Source organism: Megascapheus bottae, chromosome 17, assembly GCF_031878675.1.
Source record: "Megascapheus bottae isolate mThoBot1 chromosome 17, mThoBot2.hap1, whole genome shotgun sequence".
Taxonomy (NCBI): domain Eukaryota; kingdom Metazoa; phylum Chordata; class Mammalia; order Rodentia; family Geomyidae; genus Megascapheus; species Megascapheus bottae.
Window position 1 is genome coordinate 48560884 of NC_143525.1, and position 19296 is coordinate 48580179.

The 19296-nt window shown below is 47.1% G+C and overlaps 2 protein-coding genes across 6 annotated transcripts in view; one reads left to right on the plus strand and one right to left on the minus strand.

Moving 5' to 3' along the window:
* Positions 1-19296, plus strand: part of Tnrc6c (trinucleotide repeat containing adaptor 6C) — a 99164-nt gene that overhangs the window by 70244 nt on the left and 9624 nt on the right. For 3 of the 5 annotated variants that reach the window (XM_090351289.1, XM_090351288.1, XM_090351286.1), the window contains exons 9-18: positions 1305-1362; positions 2165-2307; positions 4405-4578; positions 5762-5899; positions 7076-7195; positions 9286-9369; positions 9576-9810; positions 11541-11708; positions 15310-15501; positions 16457-16600. In XM_090351289.1, coding sequence (XP_090207415.1) covers positions 1305-1362; positions 2165-2307; positions 4405-4578; positions 5762-5899; positions 7076-7195; positions 9286-9369; positions 9576-9810; positions 11541-11708; positions 15310-15501; positions 16457-16600 — 1456 coding nt within the window. The remainder of the gene's footprint in view (positions 1-1304; positions 1363-2164; positions 2308-4404; positions 4579-5761; positions 5900-7075; positions 7196-9285; positions 9370-9575; positions 9811-11540; positions 11709-15309; positions 15502-16456; positions 16601-19296) is intronic. The other 2 variants (XM_090351285.1, XM_090351287.1) reach the window with 1 other exon arrangement.
* Positions 1-19296, minus strand: part of LOC150052050 (uncharacterized) — a 125184-nt gene that overhangs the window by 10329 nt on the left and 95559 nt on the right. The gene's annotated exons all lie outside the window — the stretch shown is intronic.

Consider the following 19296-nt stretch of genomic DNA (forward strand, 5'->3'; position numbering starts at 1 on the left):
CCTTTCCAGTGGCTTCTGAGTCCTGCTCAAACAAGCATGTATCTTTTGGTTACTATGGATGTTGCTTAAAAAGGTGGTACATGGGGCCGGGAGTTTGGCCTAGTGGTAGAGTGCTTGCCTAGCATGTACGAAGACCTGGGTTCGGTTCCTTGGTACCACATACTTAGAAAAAGCCAGAAGTGGTGCCGAGGCTCAAGTGGTAGAGCTCTAGCCTTGAGAAAAAATCCAAGGACAGTGCTCAGGCCCTGAGCTTAAGCCCAAAACTGGCACAAAAAAAAAAAAAAAGTGGTACATGAAGCCAGGCATGGTTGCTCATGCCTGTAATCCTAGCTACTCAGGAGGCTGGGATCTGAGGATCAAGGTTCAAAGCCAGCCCCAGTACAAAAGGACCTGAGATATTTATCTCCAATTAACCTCTAAAATGGGAAGTGGGGCTTGGCTCAAGGGTAGGCTGATAGTCTTGAGCTGAAGAGCTCAGGGACAGTGTCCAGATCCAGAGTTCAAGCCTCACAACTGACCCCCCCCCCCAAAAAAAAACGTTGGTCCAGCATGGCCTCATGCACATTTCATCAAGCATCATTTTCAGTGGACAGGGCACTGCCCCATGGCCAGTCTCTCCCTAGAGAAAGCTAACAAGCCATCCATGACATGGTAGCCATCATACACCCCTCTCCTCCTAGTGTTTCCGTTGTCTACTGAGATGAATTCACTCCAGACAGAGGCTCACACCAAGAAAGAGATGTAGAAAGTGCTGTTGGCACTGGAGAGCCAGGTGGGACAGGGGGCCTGCCTGTGCCCCTGGCTCTGCTCTCCTGGCCTAGCTGGCATCTCTGCTGAGTAGTTGCTGCTGGGCACTCTTTAGAAGCGGTTGTTGTAGGAGTATTTGTATGGTTTCCTGGAACCCTGCCGTGTGGTTTTTTTTCCTATTAAAAGTCAGTTCACAGGCCAAGAGTTTGACCTAGTGGTAGAGTGCTTGCCTAACATGCACAAAGACCTGGGTTCCATTCCTCGGTACCACATACCAAGTAAAAGCCAGAGGTGGTGCTGTGGCTCAAGTGGTTGAGCTCTAGCCTTGAGAAAGCCCAAGGACGGTGCCCAGACCCTGAGCTCAAGGCCCAGGATTGGCAAAAAAAAAAAAAAATCAGTTCACTCATGACAAGTATTTTCTGTGTAACAGCCATGCCTACACCCTCAGCAGTTCTAAAAACTTGTGACAATAGCCATCTGTGTTGCAGTGATCCAACTGATTCTGGGTTCTTCTTCCTGTGGGCCACTGCTAATGAGAACTCTGCTTTGTTCCCCAGAGAGAGCCAGCTGAAGAGGCCTTGAAAAGCAACAGTATGAACCTTGACCAGGCCATGAGTAAGTGTGCAGGTGCTTTTCCCCAGTGCCCCTTGAGAAGCCCTCATTCCTAGGAAGGTTTGGATGGAGTCATTAACATGAAGCGCGACTCACAATCCTATAGCATACATCTGAAAGAAGCCTCCATGTAGGGCACAATTCAACCCAGCATTAGCAATACTGCATAGCACTGTACTAGGGACCAGGTTAACACCCAGTCACCAGTGAACAGCACAAAAATAGGAAAACATGTCACTAAACAGATCACAACAAAGACACTGATCCACCCGTCACCTTGTTTGACCTGAGCTGTGTCGGTCCGTGCATCCAGTGTTCTGCACACCCACAGGGAGCACGGGACTGCTGCTGCAGCTGTTGGTTTTGGTGAGCAGGCCAGGGCCATGTGTGAGGGGGTAGGTGGTAGAGTCACATGGAACTGTCAGTGCATAATTCAGACAGCAGGCAGAAGACCAGCGGCTATGAATCACACCACGTGCACATGGGAAGTAGTACATAGTTCTACTACTACCCAAACAAGCACTGGCCAGGAACTCCTTGAGGACAGACTGTGACAAGAGCTCTGTAGGCCTGAGACCATGAGTTCCAGGGAGGAAGTCATCCTGTGGCAGGCCTGGGAAAGGGAGCAGAGAACAAGCGAGGTAGAGAGCAGAGGCCAGCAGGGCCAGATCCCAGGTGTTTAGGGCAGGAGAGGAGAGGCATTAGGGTGGCCAGGCTGGGCCCCCGCTCCTGTCTAGTGTTGAGGGACTGGAGTTGTGCCTTGCTGAGTACAGGTTTTCAGCATGGTTCCCTGTGTGTGCCCCAGGTGCTCTGCTGGAAAAGAAGGTGGACATGGACAAGCGTGGATTAGGAGTGACCGACTACAATGGAATGGTCACCAAACCCCTTGGCTGCCGCCCACCAATCTCCAAAGAGTCTTCCCTGGACCGCCCCGCCTTTCTTGACAAGGTACCTACCACATCTGGTCAGCAACTTGCTTGGTACAAGTCTCAGACTGACTAGTGTGAGGCAGACTGAGACCTTGCTACACTGTATTAGAGGGGGCTTTTTCAGCTCTTCTGATGCAATGTTTAATGGTAGTGGTAGCAGGCTGGGATGTAGCTCAGTGGCAAAGCACTTGCCTAGCAAGTACAACATCCTGGGTTCGATCCCCAGTACCAAAAAAGAAAAGACAAAAAATTATATATATATATATTTTTTTTTTTAAATAGTAGTGCTAGGAATAAAAATGCTGGCCTTAAAAGCAGATTTTTATTTTTGTGTGAACTTGACTGGTTATCTGCTTCAGTCTATCCAATATACTAGGATCCTTGAAATTTTGTTTGTTTACTGTTGAATTTTAAATACTCAGTTCAACTATCTGTTTACATATCAGTGTGGAGATGAAGTTACATAGGAAGGGGAGGGTGGGGGCAGGGCACCTGTGTCTAGCTGACACTTGCCAAGAGGCTAGGTCAGTGAGTGTGTCAGTCCTGAAGGGCACGCATGGTCATTTCAGTCCAGCCAGAGCTCTGCCTTCATGTTGTCATGGACGGATATATCCTCTCCATATTGGAGTGACTACCAAAGGCAGAAGCATCACATTATCTCCAACTAGAAAGTAACATCCTGAAAACAGAAGCAAGAAAAAAATCAAAAGATTAAAAAACATTAAGGGGATGGAAGTTTGGCCTAGTGGTAGAGTGCTTGCCTAGCATGCACGAAGACCCGGGTTCAATTCCTTGTTACCACATACATAGAAAAAAGCCAGAAGTGGTGCTGTGGCTCAAGTGGTAGAGCTCTAGCCTTGAGAAAACCCAAGAGCCCAAGGACAGTGCCCAAACCCTGAGTTCAAGGCCCAGGACTGGCAAAAAAAAAAAAAAAAATGTCAAGGTATGAGCCAGGGACCAGTGGCCCACATCTGTAATCCTAGCTACTCAGAAGGTTGAGATCTGATGGTCACAGTTCAAAGCCAGTACTGGTAGAAAAGCCTGTGAGACTCTTATCTCCAATACACTGCTCAGAAAAAGCCTAGTGCTAGCCTTGAGCACAAAAAGGCTCAGAGAAAGCACTTAGGCCCTGAATTCAGGGCAAAAAAAACAAAAATCAAACAAAAAAAACAATTCCAGAATTGATGGTTCATGCTTATAATCCCAACTACTCTGGAAGCTGAGGCAGGCAGAAGCATCATGAGTTCAAAGCCAGGCTTGGCTAAATAATAATATCCTGTCTCAAGATAAACAAAAAAAGAACCGAGACTGTTAGCTCAATGGTAGAATTGTTCCATGACTAGACTCTCAAGACCAGAAAAGCCCCATGAGAAGAATTAACATCCTGAGAAGTTTTCTATTGTCATCAGCCCTCCCAACATATGTCCACTTCAAAGCGGGGCTGTGGAGTAGCCAGGGATTTGTGTTCACACATACATACATTTACACACTATATATACACATACATATGTTTATATATATACACACATACTGGGGCTTGAACTCAGGGCCTTGTGTTCTTGCTTGACTTTTTCACTCTCTCTCTACCACTTGAGTCACACTTCTACTTCTAAGTCCTGGTTGCTTAATTTTGAGATAAGAGTATCAATTTACCTTCTCAGGTGGCTCCAAGCTCCAGTTTTCAGATCTCAGCCTCCTCAGTAGCTAAGATTATAAGCCTAAATCACTGGTGCCAAACCCCAGGGATGTATTTATACTATAAGGTTATTATTTACTGAAATTCTGAGTGAACTTAGTGTCCTTTTATTTTTTTATTTATTGAATCTGGCAACTCCAGCCAGGACTCTGGGTGTTTCTGTCCTTTCTCCCTACTCTAGCCAGGGCATGGGCAACAGCATCTAAGAGAGTACTAGAAGCTAATGTATATGTTTGTACAATTGTTTTTAATGGAAACAGCATCTTAATCCTGTTTCTCTCTTCTTTCCCCCCCCCTTCTTTTACCCATGTTTTCCATTCCCTTGTTATCCACAATTTTGCTTCTTTATCCATCCATATTTTCCTCTATTCCCTCGGGGCACTGTTTGGTGCTTTGTCCACTAATGGACATTGCGCACAGCTCACCCTTTCTTTCTCTAATCAGGATGGCGGCCTCGTGGAAGAGCCCACGACTTCACCGTTTTTGCCTTCCCCAAGCCTGAAGCTCCCCCTTTCCAACAGTGCACTCCCCGGTCAGGCCCTGGGTGGGATTGCCTCAGGGCTGGGCATGCAAAACTTGAACTCTTCTAGACAGGTAAGAACATGGTCTGTGTTCACCTGGCTCATTTTTTTTAAGTGTTTAGAAAGAGAACTGCCCTTATTCAAATATGCAAGGCAGATGAGGGGCTCTGAGGATTTCCCTGCAGAGGCTTATCGGAGCCTAGAACCAAGCAACAATGCAAGGAATTTAACCATTGCTTATATAGCTTCAAGGTTATCTTTCCCTCCCTTCAAATGCATGCACCCTTCCTCAAACAAACCCATGCTTGCTGGGATAGCAGCCAGCTCACCACTCTGCTTCAGGCACATTGTCCTTCTCATGCAGGCGTCCCTGGTACCTGGGGGCTAAGCAGCCCTGTGGACCCTGCTCCCAGCAGCTCTTTGCTGACCCCAGGTGTGACCCCAGCATTCACTGCCAATGACATTGACCCTAGGCATGACCCTAACATCCACCTCTAGTAGCTCCACACTGACCCCAGGCATGATCCCAGCATCCACCATCAGCAGCTCTACACCATGCATGACTCCATTGTCCACCCCTGGCTGAGTCAGTAGAGTGCAGTAGAAAGTCTGCATTGCAGACATTGCTGTCTGACCTTGACTGCCTACAAGGGCATGGAGCACACAACACCTGCTCATGGAGCTCTCCACCTACAGTAGGTAGCTTGTGCCTAGCCAAGCAGTGGAAAATACTTCCAGAACATACTTACATCCAAAATGAGCTAAATACCTGAATTTCCTCAGTGATTCTGTCAGGCCAGTCACAGTTGGTTGTGAAGTACTAGCGCTGTTGCCTACTTGAAAATGTTGTTCTCAGGTTAGTGGAGAAACCATGATCATTGCTCCCTAATTGACCACGGATGGCCTCTGATCCAGACAACCATGTCCACCCAGGCCTGAAACACTCTTTGATCTTATTTTCTTGGGTGTGGTCTGTGTGTTTATAGATACAAGTATACTGGGGTTTAAAGCTATAGGCTTCTGGACCTGGAGTGTGGCCTAGTGGTAGAGTGCTTGCCTAGCATGCACGAAACCCTGGGTTCGATTCCTTGGTTCCACATATACAGAAAAAAAAAACCCATAGGCTTCTTTAACCCATACAGACAGCTCTGTCCTGAGTACCCTGGAGGTCAGGCTGGCAGGGGTGGACACAGAAAGCCTGCCCCTTCACCCCTCCCCAACACTCCGATCCTAACCACCCTCCTCTCCTCCTGCAGATCCCAAGTGGCAATCTGGGTGTGTTTGGCAATAGCGGAGCAGCACAAGCCAGGACCATGCAGCAGCCGCCAGTGCAGCCTCTTAATTCCTCCCAGCCCAGCCTCCGTGCTCAAGTGCCTCAGTTTCTCTCCCCTCAGGTCAGACTCAAGCCTATGTGCTCAAGTTGGAGGCACAGATGGGTCTTTGCTAAAACCACTTTAAAGCAAGAGCTGAATTAACCTGCATCTCAGAACTAATATTTTCAAACCTGTAAGGCCATTTTGACCCATGAAATAGTGTACTGGTTCTACTGCCCTGGGCAGCCCAGCCATCCAAGCCCACTACAAGCATCTACTGGCCAGAGCAAGATAGGGGTGGGTGTGCGGGTGCACGGGTGCACTAGGGATGGAACCCAGACCAGAGCAAAGGGGTTGTGGATGTGTGTCTGTGCACATGCACACATTGTGTGTGTGTATGCACTAGAGATTGAACCCAGGCCACAACAAGCATCCACTAGCCAAGCAGAGGTTATACATGCGTGCACGTATGTATGTGAGTGTGTGCACTGGGGATAGAACCCAGGGCCTTGCACATGCTAGGTAAGTGCTCTGCCACAGAGCCCTACCCCAGCCCCAGGGCAATTCTAAAGGAAGCCAAGCCCCATGGCACCCATTGCTATAACCCTGATCTTGTTCTTACCCAAGGAACTTATTCCACTGACCTTGATGATGGCCTTGAGTTGCTGGTGGAGGACCATCGGTCCCTCTCTCAGTAGGCCTCACGGTTGTATGGGACATCAGAGAAGCAGCCCACAACAACCCAGGACCCAGTCATATATACTGAGTTGAGATAGCTGGAATTTGGTAGCTGACAGCTGCATGTATTAGTCAGGTTGCAGGGAATGCTCACCTCACCCCAGCAACACGGACACCTCCTGAGCCGTGCTAGAGAAGGACTTAGAGCAGTCCTGCACTAGATGCAAGCCTCTGCCTCCTTGATTACTAAGACAGAGCCAGCTGGAATAACTTCTCCTTAAGGTTTCCACTCTGGAAGACACAAACATGATCAGTAGGGTTGACCCATAACTATAGAAAGCCAGTGGATAAGCCAAGTGTTTGTAGGAAGGAACCTCTCAGGGGATCTTCCTTCCTTCCTTCCTTCCTTCCTTCCTTCCTTCCTTCCTTCCTTCCTGTTAACTAATGTAAAAATATCATAAACATCCTAATAGCCTTTGGTGAGCTTGGCCATGACAGATATAAGTTAACCAGTTTGTGAAGCTCAAAAAAAATAAAAATGATTAATGTCATAGAGATGCCTTGTCAATGTGTTCACAGGTTCAAGCACAGCTTTTGCAGTTTGCAGCGAAAACCATTGGTCTCAACCCTGCACTGTTAGCCTCGCCCACCAACCCTCAGCATGTGACCATGTTGAACCAGCTCCATCAGCTGCAGCTGGTGAGTGAGGAGATGGGCGGGTTCCAGAGCAGGACAGAGCTTGCCCACCTCTATCTAGTTCCTTTGCCACACGGTACTCCCACACACACATAGTTGTTGTGACTTGTGTGTTAGAGGGTGTTTTTCACTCAACTGTGCTTTCATTGAACTGTGTAAATTTTTGGCATCTTCATAGGAGATAACTAGTGTCCAGGTATAAAATCTGGGCTGTGAACTCTCAACTTCAGTGTCTCACCTAAACCCCAGGACAGATGCATGTTGTGTGCATACACGTACACAAACATACACAAACACACACACATTTCATATGTGTGTGACCCTCCAGGGTCATATGCACGAACATTATTCTAGAAATGTAGGAAGGTTACTGCTTTATAGTACTTTTTTTTTTTTTTTTTTTGCCAGTCCTGGGGCTTGAACTCAGGGCCTGAGCACTGTCATTGGACATTTTTTCTTCAAGGAGGGAACTCTACCACTTGAGCCACAGTGCCACTTCCGGGTTTTTTTCTGTATCTATAATACCGAGGAATTGAACCCAGGGCTTCGTGCATGCTAGGCAAGCACTCTACCACTAGGCCATTCTCCCAGCCCCTATCCTAAGTTCTTTAAATATCAAACTTAACTCTCTTATACAGTGCCCATTGAGAACAGTTGAAATGACTCATTCTTTTTTTTTTTTTTTTTTGCCAGTCCTGGGCTTGAGCTCAGGGCCTGAGCACTGTCCTTGGACTTTCTCAAGGCTAGAGCTCTACCACTTGAGCCTCAGCACCACTTCTGGCTTTTTTCTATGTATATGGTACCGAGGAATCGAACCCGGGTCTTCATGCATGCTAGGCAAGCACTTTAACCACTAGGCCAAACTCCCGGCCCCGAAATGACTCATTCTTTAAAATCTAATCACTCTGCGTAGTTGAAATTTTAAGTTTTAACCAACTTAACTGCTTTTTACCATAAAATGTCATGTTATCAGTCCCTAGACACACACCAAATTTATATGTATTAAAGGGCCGAGTGTATGGTTTTATTTTTTTGTGTATATTTGTTTAGATATCTTAGTTGCCCTGAAAATTAAAAGGAGTCATGAGGGAAAGGAAAAGGAAAATAACTAGAGGGAGAGTCCTGCACAGGGATCTACTAGCATGAAACCTTTGCCATGTATCCGCTTGGGAGCCCCCACCCTGCTGTGCCAGTTGTAGGCATGCTCTATTGAGTGGCTGGGTTTTCAGTATGTAGCAGGGGAAGATGGGAAGAGGTCAAGAGGGCAGTGTCCTAGGAAAGTGCACCTGTCTCTGCTTTCCTGAAGGGCCCAGTTCTAGATGTGGCCTCGCCCTCTGCTGTGTCTTGACTCATCACAAGGCAGGCACACACATGTGGTGCTACAACGAGGGCCAGGGACTAATCATGTTGTATTCTGCCCTCCCAACCGCAATAGCAGGAGACCCCTGCACCTTGGAAAGGCAACCCTGAGGGAGACACCGAGCCAGGCGTACATGTGCTCATGGCAGTGCTGCTAAGCATGCTGCCTCCTGACAGGAAGCAGCTGAATGTGGAGCCACCCGCTAAATGTTTTAGTATGTAGCGGGTTCTTGGCCCCAGTGGTGTGAAGGACAGCAAGAACATGGTGACTTCTGTTTAATAAAGTCTTCTCTTAAGTCTTTTCCTAGGATTACTGCAGAAGTAACATCTGTTAGGTCTAGGGCCTCTAGGGATTCATGTAAGCCAAGGCATGAGCCACCAGCGCCTGGTAGTAGAGGGATTTCTAATGGTCTAATGTCTTCCTGTTTCCATTCTATCTTAATTTGCTGTTGCCAAAATGTCCCTAGAAATTTGTAAGAAAAAGATCCTGCAATAGTACACCAGCAGTAGCCTTTGTCTTCCCTGTGCAGAGCTCTGTGGTCATCCTGCCAGGTCTGTTGTGGTCCCTGCTTTGGCCTCTCACCCACCTAGTTCCCTGATGCAGGCAGAGACAAGCGTGGGCTCCAGAAACTTCAGAGCTGTTTAATACTCTGCATGGCAGCCTGTTGGAATCTTCTGATGCAGTAGTTGTCTGGGGACATTTCCTTACAGTGCTCTGACTTTTGTGTCAACAGGCTTACCAACGTTTACAAATCCAGCAGCAGATGCTACAGGCCCAGCGTAATGTTTCCGGACCCATGAGACAACAGGAGCAGCAAGTAGGTGTTGCCACTCTGGCATCTGTCACCAGCTATCATTTTCCCTGGTAGATATGGGGCTCCAGTTGATGAGCCAAGAGGCTACTGACTTCTACAGCTGAGTCTCCCCTTTAGCAAAGTCCTGGGGCTAGCTCATTAAAGTGGTAAACTGAAGCTGTGCATATCCCTACACAGCTAGCTAAAATACATGTGTCTCCACCTGCCAGGTTGCGCGCACAATCACCAATCTGCAGCAGCAGATCCAGCAGCACCAGCGCCAGCTGGCCCAGGCCCTGCTTGTGAAGCAGCCTCCACCGCCCCCACCGCACCTGTCTCTGCACCCCTCTGCAGGCAAATCGGCCATAGATGGCTTCCCTCCCCACCCCCAGGCTTCCGGCCTACCTGACCTGCAGACCAAAGAGCAGCAGTCTTCACCCAACACCTTTGCTCCCTACCCTCTTGGTGAGTCTCCTGTGGGCTTACAAGCTGTACTGGGAATAGGGGCTACCTGGAGTCTTCTGTACCAGCCAGGATGGCACTGCTGTGCACAGCCACTGTCCAATCAGGACACTGAGTATGCAGCCCCAGGCACACCACAGAGTGGGTTTCCTGAGGCTTCTTTGCAGTACAGCAGCAGAACTGCTTCTGCAGAGCACCAGTTGCACTACTGACACAAGTACTTGAGTATAGACTTTTTTTGGGGGGGAGGGGGGCAGTCCTGGGCTTGAGTTCAGTGCCCGAGCACTGTCCTTGAGATTTCTCAAGGCTAGAGTTCTACCACTTGAGCCTCAGCACCACTTCTGTTTTTTTTTTCTATGTATGTGGTACCGAGGAATGGAACCCAGCTCTTCGTGCATGCTAGGCAAGCACTCTACCACTAGGCCAAACTCCCAGCCCTTGAGTATAGGCTTTTAAAGTTGCACTCTTGAAGCTGGGCTTGGTGACACATGTCTGTAATCTAGGTAACTAGTAAGCACAGGCAGGAGCATAGAGTCCGAGTTAAGTTTGGGCTACATGATAAGACCTTGTCTTTTTTAAAATAAGATGAGCCAGCCGGGTGCAGTGGCTCATGCCTGTAATCCTACATACTCAGGAGGGTGACTTCTGAAGATCAAGGTTCAAAGCCAGGCGGGCACGAAAGGACTTATCTCCAATTAACCTCTAGAAAACAGGAAGTGGGGCTTGGCTCAAGGGTAGATCGGTAGTCTTGAGTTGAAGAGCTCAGGGAGAGCACCCAGGCCAACATCAAGCCGCATGACCCACCAAAAATAATAATAATAATAAGATGAGCTTTAGTGACAGAGTGCTTGCCTAGTGTGTACAGGGTCCTGTGTTCAACCTAGCACTGTTTTTTTGTTTGTTTGTTTTGCCACTATCCTAAATGTCCATCCCACCTACATTTGCATCACTCAGCTGCTCGTGGCTCCTTATGTACATGTGAATTTCTAGTCCTTGGATTAAGATGGAGAATCAAAAGGTTCTGCTCTTTGTCTCTTGTGCCTTCTGCCATGCCACATGACATGCCTGTGTGGATGGGGGATGGCAATACAGAGGGTATGTGCAGTATAGGAACACGAGCACTTTGCAACGCTTCCTGTCAGGTCCTCTAGATCAGATTCTTGGCCAATGGCCTCTTCCTGGTGTGTTTCCAGAGGGGCTTGGCAAATCCCACAGGGCAACCGCTTGACCGCACCCTTGCCCCCAAAGAGTTTAGCTCCAACAAGTTGTTTGGTATGGGGCTCATAAACTCCTTCAGTGCCAGCTTGTTCTCTGGCCGGCACATCAGGACTCTGAGAAAGTTTGCTTAATCTGGTAGTTCCCACAGGTACCTTGAAATCCAAAAGAAAGTGCCCTTGTCCTTGGCCCTGCTCTGCTCCTAGGTAGAGACACCACCTGGAAGCCACAGAACTCTGTTTACACAGCGGGCAACACCAAAGAGAATGGTGAGGTGTACTTAATGGAAGAGGATCTGCATTTTCACCTTAATTAGACACAACTGTTCCCTTCTGTTTCTCTATTTGTGTATAACATAAATACATGCAGCTAAATATTCTGTGTGCACATACATACTTAAGGTGAGCAAAGGTCCTTTCCACCACATTAAGTTGATGTGGAAGTATGTGGCTGTGACTCTGGGGACTTTCAGAACCAGAGGAGGAGCAGGCCAACCCTAATGACATCTCTGTTTCCAGCTGGACTGAACCCAAACGTGAATGTCAACAGCATGGACATGACCAGTGGCTTGTCTGTGAAGGACCCGTCTCCATCCCAGTCACGTCTTCCCCAGTGGACACACCCCAACTCCATGGATAATTTATCCAGCGCTGCTTCTCCTCTGGATCAGAATCCTGGCAAGCATGGTACATCCTAGCTACCCCACTGTGCTGCAGTGGGCACTGCTGGTTTATTAACTGATTTTGTGAAAGTATAGCATGTTTTTTCTATTTCTGTGAATCTAGCACTGAGAGCTGAGTAAAAATATTCCAGAATATATAAGGTCTCATTACAGCCTGGCATGATGGCTCACGCCTGTAATCCTAGCTACTCAGGAGGCCGAGATCTGAGGATCAAGGTTCAAAGCCACCCTGGTCACAAAAGGACCTGAGTCTCTTATCTCCAATTAACCTCTAGAAAACAAATGGGAAGTAGGGCTTGGCTTAAGGGTAGAGCAGTAGCCTTGAGCTGAAGAGCTCAGGGTCAACACCCAGGCCCAGAGTTCAAGCCCCATGGCCCACCCAAAAAAAAAAAAATTATCTCATTATATATAGGCCACACTTTTTTGAGTTTTGTTGGTTTATTTTTGCCAGTCCTGGGACTTGAACTCAAGGCCTGGGCACTGTCCCTGAACTTTTGTTGCTCAAGCCTAGCACCCTACTACTTGAGCCACAAGGCCACTTTTTCTGTGTATGTGGTACTGAGGAGTGGAACCCAGAGCTTCACGCATGCTAAGCAAGCACTCTACCACTAAGCCACCATCCCAGCCCCCCAGGCCACACTTCTTGAACCTCACTCAAGTCTTACCTTCAAAATCAGAAATCACTGAAAATGTTCCTGAGCTAAAAAGAATATGGGTCATACCATATACTTTTTACTTATGTCCATATTCCTCTATTAAAAAGAAAAAAGTTTGCCAAGATCCTGATTACTCGTGGTTCACACCTGTAATCTCTTCTCGAAGTCTAAGAGGTTTATATCTGAGGATTGAGGCTCAAGGACAGCCCAGGCAAATAAATTTGAGTCTGAGCAAAAAGCCAGGGCCAGGAGTGTGGTTCAAGGGCAGAGTGCTAGCCATGAGCAAAAACAAGCCAATCAAGAGCACGAGGGCCTGAGTGTAAGCCTGAGTATACCACATACATGCATATATCCACACACCAAAAATAAAAAGTGGAAAAGTAAATGCCTATAAAGGAGAATTAAAGAAAAATGCTAAACATAAGAAGTCATCACACTTTTTTTTTGGGGGGGGGGTGTTTGTGGTGCTTGTGGTGCTTGAACTCAGAGCCTAGGACACTGTCTTTGAGCTTTATTGCTCAAGCCTAGCACTCTACCACTTTGAGCCATAGCTCCACTCCTGGTTTTCTGGTGGTTAATTGGAGGTAAGAGTCTCACAGGGACTTTTCTTGCATGGGCTGGTTTTGAACTGCTGTCCTTAGATCTCAGCCTCCTAAGTAGCTAGGATTACAGGTGTGAGCCACAGGTACCCAGCTAATAATTACACTTTTGAGTATTAAATTTAGCTTGAGTTTCTGGTTGCTAAATAGCAGAAACTTAATAGGGCATATAATTCTCACTTGATAAAGCGGTCTAAGAGGAAAATTCTTCCCGCATGACTTCTGGGCCTTTACATGGCAGTAGAGAGCCCTGACTAATGATTAAGTCTGTACATGTCAAGCCCAGCTTGTTCTACAGGAGTGGAGGGCAAGGAGTCAACAGTGAACATAACCACCAACCACAGACTCACCTATAACCAAAAAGCCTTTATTATGGGCAGCCTCCAGCACTACACAAAGATTTCCAGCTAGGCAAATGCTGCAGCTCAGTGGTTGAGCAAGGCCCTGGGTTTGATGCCTAGTGCTACAAAAAGAATGTCTGTTGAAGGCTGGGAATGTGGCTTAGTTGCCTAGCATGCATGAAGCCATATATATATATATATATATATATATATATATATATATATATATATATATATATATTTGCTGGGCACAGTGGCATGCCAATAGTCCCAGCTAATTGGAAGGCTAAATCAAAATGATCTCTTGAGCTCAGGAGTTGATGACTAGCTTGACATACATAAAAAGGCCCTTTTTGCTTGAACTCAAGGTCTTGTGCTCTTACTTGGCTTTTTCAGTTAAGTCTGGCACTCTACCACTTTTTACTGGCTAATTGAAGATAACAGTCTTACAGACTTTTCTGCCTGAGCTGATTTAGAATTGAAATCCTCAGATCTCTGCCTCCCGAGTAGCTGGGATTGCAGCCATGAACCGCCGGCACCTGGGAGACCCTTTCTCTTCTCTTTTTTTTTTTTTCTCTTATCTTTTTTTTTGGTCTGAGATTGAGCCTCAAAGTTGGTATCTGACTCATTCACTCATAAGCCAGTGCCCTACCAATTGAGCCACACCTCCACCTCTGAAACCCTTTCTCTTTAAAAAAAATCATCATCAATCATCATCATCGTGAGTTTCTAGCTCCACAAACTGAAATCATTCTTGGATAGTTTTGTTAGCTCAGTGACAGGCTGCTTGCTGTGCATAAACCCCTGGGATTTATCCTAAGCACTAAGAAAGAAAAAGAATTATGGTATATGATTGGTAATATTTGAGCTGGGGATGCAGCAGTGGTGGAGAATTTATCTCTTCCAATATTGAAGGGAAAAACAGGTTTTGGAACAGGCTATCAGTGGCTCATGCCTATAATCCTAACTGCTCAGGAGGCTGAGATCTGAGGATAATGGTTATGAACCAACTCAGGCAGAAAAATCTACCAGATTCTTTTTTCTTTCATTTATTTGCATTTACTTCATGCTAAATTTATTCTCGTGCCGTAAGTTTTTGTTTCTTCAGTTTCTTTTGGGATACCTTTTTCTTCTGTGCAACTTCCTCTTCCGCTTTAGGAACACTTTGCTCCTTTTCAGTACGGACCGTCTCACTGTGGCATGGGAGCTCATGTATGGGTTAATCCTACCACAGGCTCTGTACGTTCAGCGGTGCATCTTGGGTGCTTTATTCATCTGGATGTGTTCAATGATCAGGGAGTCTATGTCTAAACCCTTTCAGTTCAGCATTACTCTCTGCATTCTTAAGCATGTGCAGCAGAAACTCCGCACTCTTTTTGGGCCACCACTTTGTGTCCAACCCCACTGTTTGGCCTGGGCACACCTGCCAACTCTCGGAAAATGGCACACATTGCTTGTTTAAAGTTAAGTCTTTCAGATACTTTGCAGCTTTTAGGATATGCATACCCTTGATGGCCTGGGTTGTTTCTCTGGTGTTCTTAAAGAGAACGCGAAGATTTGAGCCTCTTAACTTGCATGATTTTGTGGGGTTTTCTGAGTCTACAGAGTAGTGAACTATTTTCACAGGTCACCTCAAGCCGCTTACAGGAAGAGCAATCTACCAGATTCTTATCTCCAACTAAAAAAATAAATAAATAAATAAATAAATGAAACTGGAGGAATGACTCAAGTGGTAGAGTACCAGCTATTAGTATAAAAGCTGATCAAGAGCCCAAGGCCCTGAGTTCAAGCCCTAATACCAGCACTAAAAGGGAAAGAAAGAAAAAATGTTTTGGTCTTCTAAGGCCGACACTTGGGCTTACCATAGCAGCCAGCCACTGCTTGAAACCTTGACAGACCATGTCTCACAATTCATGTCACTTTGAGAGGGACGAGGCCTTAGAAGCTGGAAGCCTCCCTGGAGCCTTGCAGGGGGCGTGTTCATGCTGCTGCTTCCTGTCATTCCACAGGTGCTATCCCTGGAGGTCTGAGTATTGGGCCTCCTGGTAAGTCCTCCATTGAAGACTCCTATGGCCGGTACGATTTAATCCAGAACAGTGACTCGCCAGCCAGTCCTCCTGTAGCTGCTCCCCATAGCTGGTCACGTGCCAAATCTGACAGTGATAAAATCTCGAATGGCTCTAGTATCAACTGGCCCCCAGGTAAGTCCATGTAACCACACTTGTGAATAAATAGCAGAATTAAATATGTTCAAAGCCTGGGAGAGATTAGAACTGAGCAGACTTCAGTCTGCACCATGGGCTCTGGAAGCCTGTGGCTTTGGCATCAGTTTGGGGTACAGTTGGCATCAAGCATTGTTCAACTTAAGGTGTGAGAGTGACAGAGAAAGTGGAGGTCAAGCTCTGTATCCTACTTGGTAGAAGCATTCAGATCCTACTCTGGTAGCTGTTATACCTGCTTCTAGTTTGTGCCAGAAGAGGGTATGATATAATCAGAGAGCTTCTAGTTAGGTGCTAGTGGCTCATGCCTATAATCCTAGCTGTTCCAGAGGCTGAGAATCACCATTCAGTGCATGAAATTCTATCTCCAGTTAGCTAACAAAAGGCCAGAAATGGAGTTGTGGCTCAAGTAATAGCATAGTTGGGTAAAAAAGCTGAGGGACAATGCCTGGGACATGAGTTCAAGCCTCAGTACTAACACACACACACACACACACACACACACACACACACACACACACCCATCCCCTCTAAAAATATACCTGAATTTAATTATCAGATTTTCTTAAATTTATATAAGCAGGAAATAATTATTTAAAAAATGTCATGAAGCCAAGTGCTAGTAGCTAATACCTATAATCCTAGCTACTCAGAAGATAGAGGTCTAAGGATTACGATTCAAAGCAGCCTGGGCAAAAAAATCTGGGAGACTCCAGCTCCAATCAGTTAACCAGCATAAAAGCTACAATGGAAAAAAATAGATGTCAGCCATGAGGCAAAAAAATTGAATGAGAACACAAAGCCCTGAGTTCAACTCCTAGTCCTAAGATGGATGGATGGATGGAAGGATGGATGGATGGAGAGATAGACTGATAGAATATCATAAGGCAATGTGATAGTGTGTCAGTATGCACCTTCTTTTGATTTCCATGAACAGAATTTCACCCTGGAGTTCCATGGAAAGGGCTTCAGAATATCGATCCTGAGAATGACCCTGATGTCACTCCTGGCAGTGTACCCACTGGGCCTACCATCAACACCACCATCCAGGATGTCAACCGCTACCTCCTCAAGAGTGGAGGTGAGGAGCCGCTGCTCTGCCTTCCAGACATGGGGGAGTTCTCCAGGCCCCTGCAGAGGGGCTGGCACTGTAGGCATTATCAGACATGGTTGGTAGGGGCCTTTTCTCTGCAGACAAGAGACCAGCTTGAGGCACCTTTGTGCTTCATTTGTGTTCCTTAAAAGCACAGACTTTAGAGCTTTTCCAGTTATGAATTTTTGCATGGGCTCTTCCAGCTAAGCATCCAAAATGTGCCAGCATGAAGTCAGAAAGTCTCTTGATTTCAGATTGTTAATAGCAATGCTCAACCCATATATCATGTTGTATCATTCTCAAGCATTTTATTTTATTTTATTTTTGTGGTTTTAGGGCTTGAACCCGGAGCCTGGGTACGGTCCCTGAGCTTCTTTGTACTCCAGGCTAGTGCTCCCCACTTGAACGACAGCACCACTTCCTAACCTTAGCTTTTTAATGAAAAGATTTCCATTTGAAATCTCTTTAAACTAAAAAGGAGTTGTCCCTATGCTTACTCGTTCATTCACTCTCTTTTTGCTTTCCACAAAGAGTCTGTCCATGGCTTCTTTCCCGCACACATATTGGTACTAATTGGGGCACACCCTCTGTCAGAATTCAGGATGCTGAGGAAGTGGTGGGACAAGCCTTGTGGCTGGACAGCCCAGCACAGAACTTAGAGCCAGTGTGCCGAGGATAGCACAGCCTGTAGAGACAGTGCTGAAGAGTCAGCCCCCGTGACTTGATGACAGACGTAGAGTGGGGTGTCCTGGGGTCCCTGTTCTAGAAGCTTCTGTTTATGTTTCCACGAAGAACATTCCCTGCAGGGGTCAGGTGTTTTTCCTTCCTGTCCCTGAAAGCAGTCAGCTCTTGAGCATGTCTGGTATAGATGAGGCCTACCTAAGTACAGACCGCCCTTCTTCTTCTTCTTCTTTTTTTTTTCTTCCCAGTCCTGGGCTTGAGCTCAGGGCCTGAGCACTGTCCTTGGACTTTCTCAAGGCTAGAGCTCTACCACTTGAGCTTCAGCACCACTTCTGGCTTTTTTTCTATGTATGTGCTACCAAGGAACCAAACCTGGGTCTTTGTGCATGCTAAGCAAGGACTCTACCACTAGGCCGAACTCCCGGCCCAAGACCGCCCTTCTAACACTCTGCATTTCTTGGGGTGGTGCAACTGCTTTCTTGGGTATTTCAAGTGTCCCTGATATTAGGGACATTGGTGTGAGGCACAGAAAAAGAAGCCTGGGAGAGGTGGCAGGGACAGAGTGGAGCAAATGTGAAAACTAAGAGACCCAGCCCTCCCTCATTGCTTGTCACCTGAGACCATGGCAGAGCAGGAATGTGGAGACATGTGGAAAGGGTTCTGCAAGCATTAGGAGAAGTGGGGAGAAGTGAGGCTCTGAGCACATCTCTGATTGAGTGGCCTCTGGTCCCTTGACCCCTGGGCAGCCTGGGAAAATTGCAAATGTCCTCCACCATCTGTTTTAGGATGTGGCAGGCAGCCTAGAGAAACATGCAAGCTCTGGAAAGCTGGGCAGTTGTCTTCTCTACTTGCTCAGTAATGGAGATGGCCCTAAGGCAAAACAGAATTAAAGCCCAAAATACAGGCTGAGTGGCTCAAGTGGTAGAATGCCTGAGGCCTTGAGTTCAAACCCCAGTACCATGGGGGGGGGGGAGGGAATGCTAGCTCAAGCCTGTAACCACTTTCAATTCAAACCCAGCTGAGGCAAAAGAAAGTACATGAGATTCCATCTCAACTAATGTCTGGGCACAGTGGAGCATGAGTATGAGCCCAACTACTAAGAAAACATGAAAAGGAAGGCTGCAGCCCAGAGGTAGTGAGAAACTCTAAAAAATAACCAAGGCAGCCTGGCACTGATAGCTCATGTCTCTAATCCTAGCTGCTCAGGAGACTGAGATCTGAGGAACAGGGTTCAAAGCCAGCCCCAGGCATGAAAGTCCATAAGGCTCTTATCTCCAATTAGCTACCAGAAAGCCAGAGGTTGAGCTGTAGCTCATAGATACAGAGCACTAGCCTTGAGCCAAAGAGCTCAGGGACAGCGCCCAGGCCCAGAGTTCAAGCCCCATGACCACCACCAACAATAATAGTAATAGACTAGAGGCATCTCTAATGGATAATCGGGAGGCTGAGTTCAGTCCTCAGTGCTACCAGGAAGGAAAAGAGGAGAAAGGGAAAGGAGACACCCATCATTAAGGCAAGAAATTAGAACCCAGTCTATCACGGAAGATATCAGCCAGCATCACACCAAGTGACTGGAAGCTCTTTTGGCATGGCATGAGGTGTGTCGAGTGGTCCTAGGAACTCCCAGCATCCCCACCCAGTCCCTGGGGAGCCCTGTGCCGTGTGCTGGGAACCCTCAGGGCTGTGGAGGAATTGTATCGGGGTTTGTCTCTGACAGAACCAGAAATAGAGTAGTTGGGTCCCGGATGCTGACAGCCACAGGGTGCTTCCCCTCCTCTGTCACACAGCAAGAGTGACTGCACCAAGTCGGCCTCCTGCACCCCTGCCAGCCCATAGCCCTGCATCTCCACTGGGCAGCAGCCAGGTGGCTCTCCTAGAGGCCCTGGACCTAGCTCAGCTCCCAGCCATGAAAGGCCATCCTGTCACTGAATGGCCAGCCTGATCCAAAGTACGGAGAGTAAAAAAGACAATGAGGACATACCCACAGTTCTCTTAACAGTGGC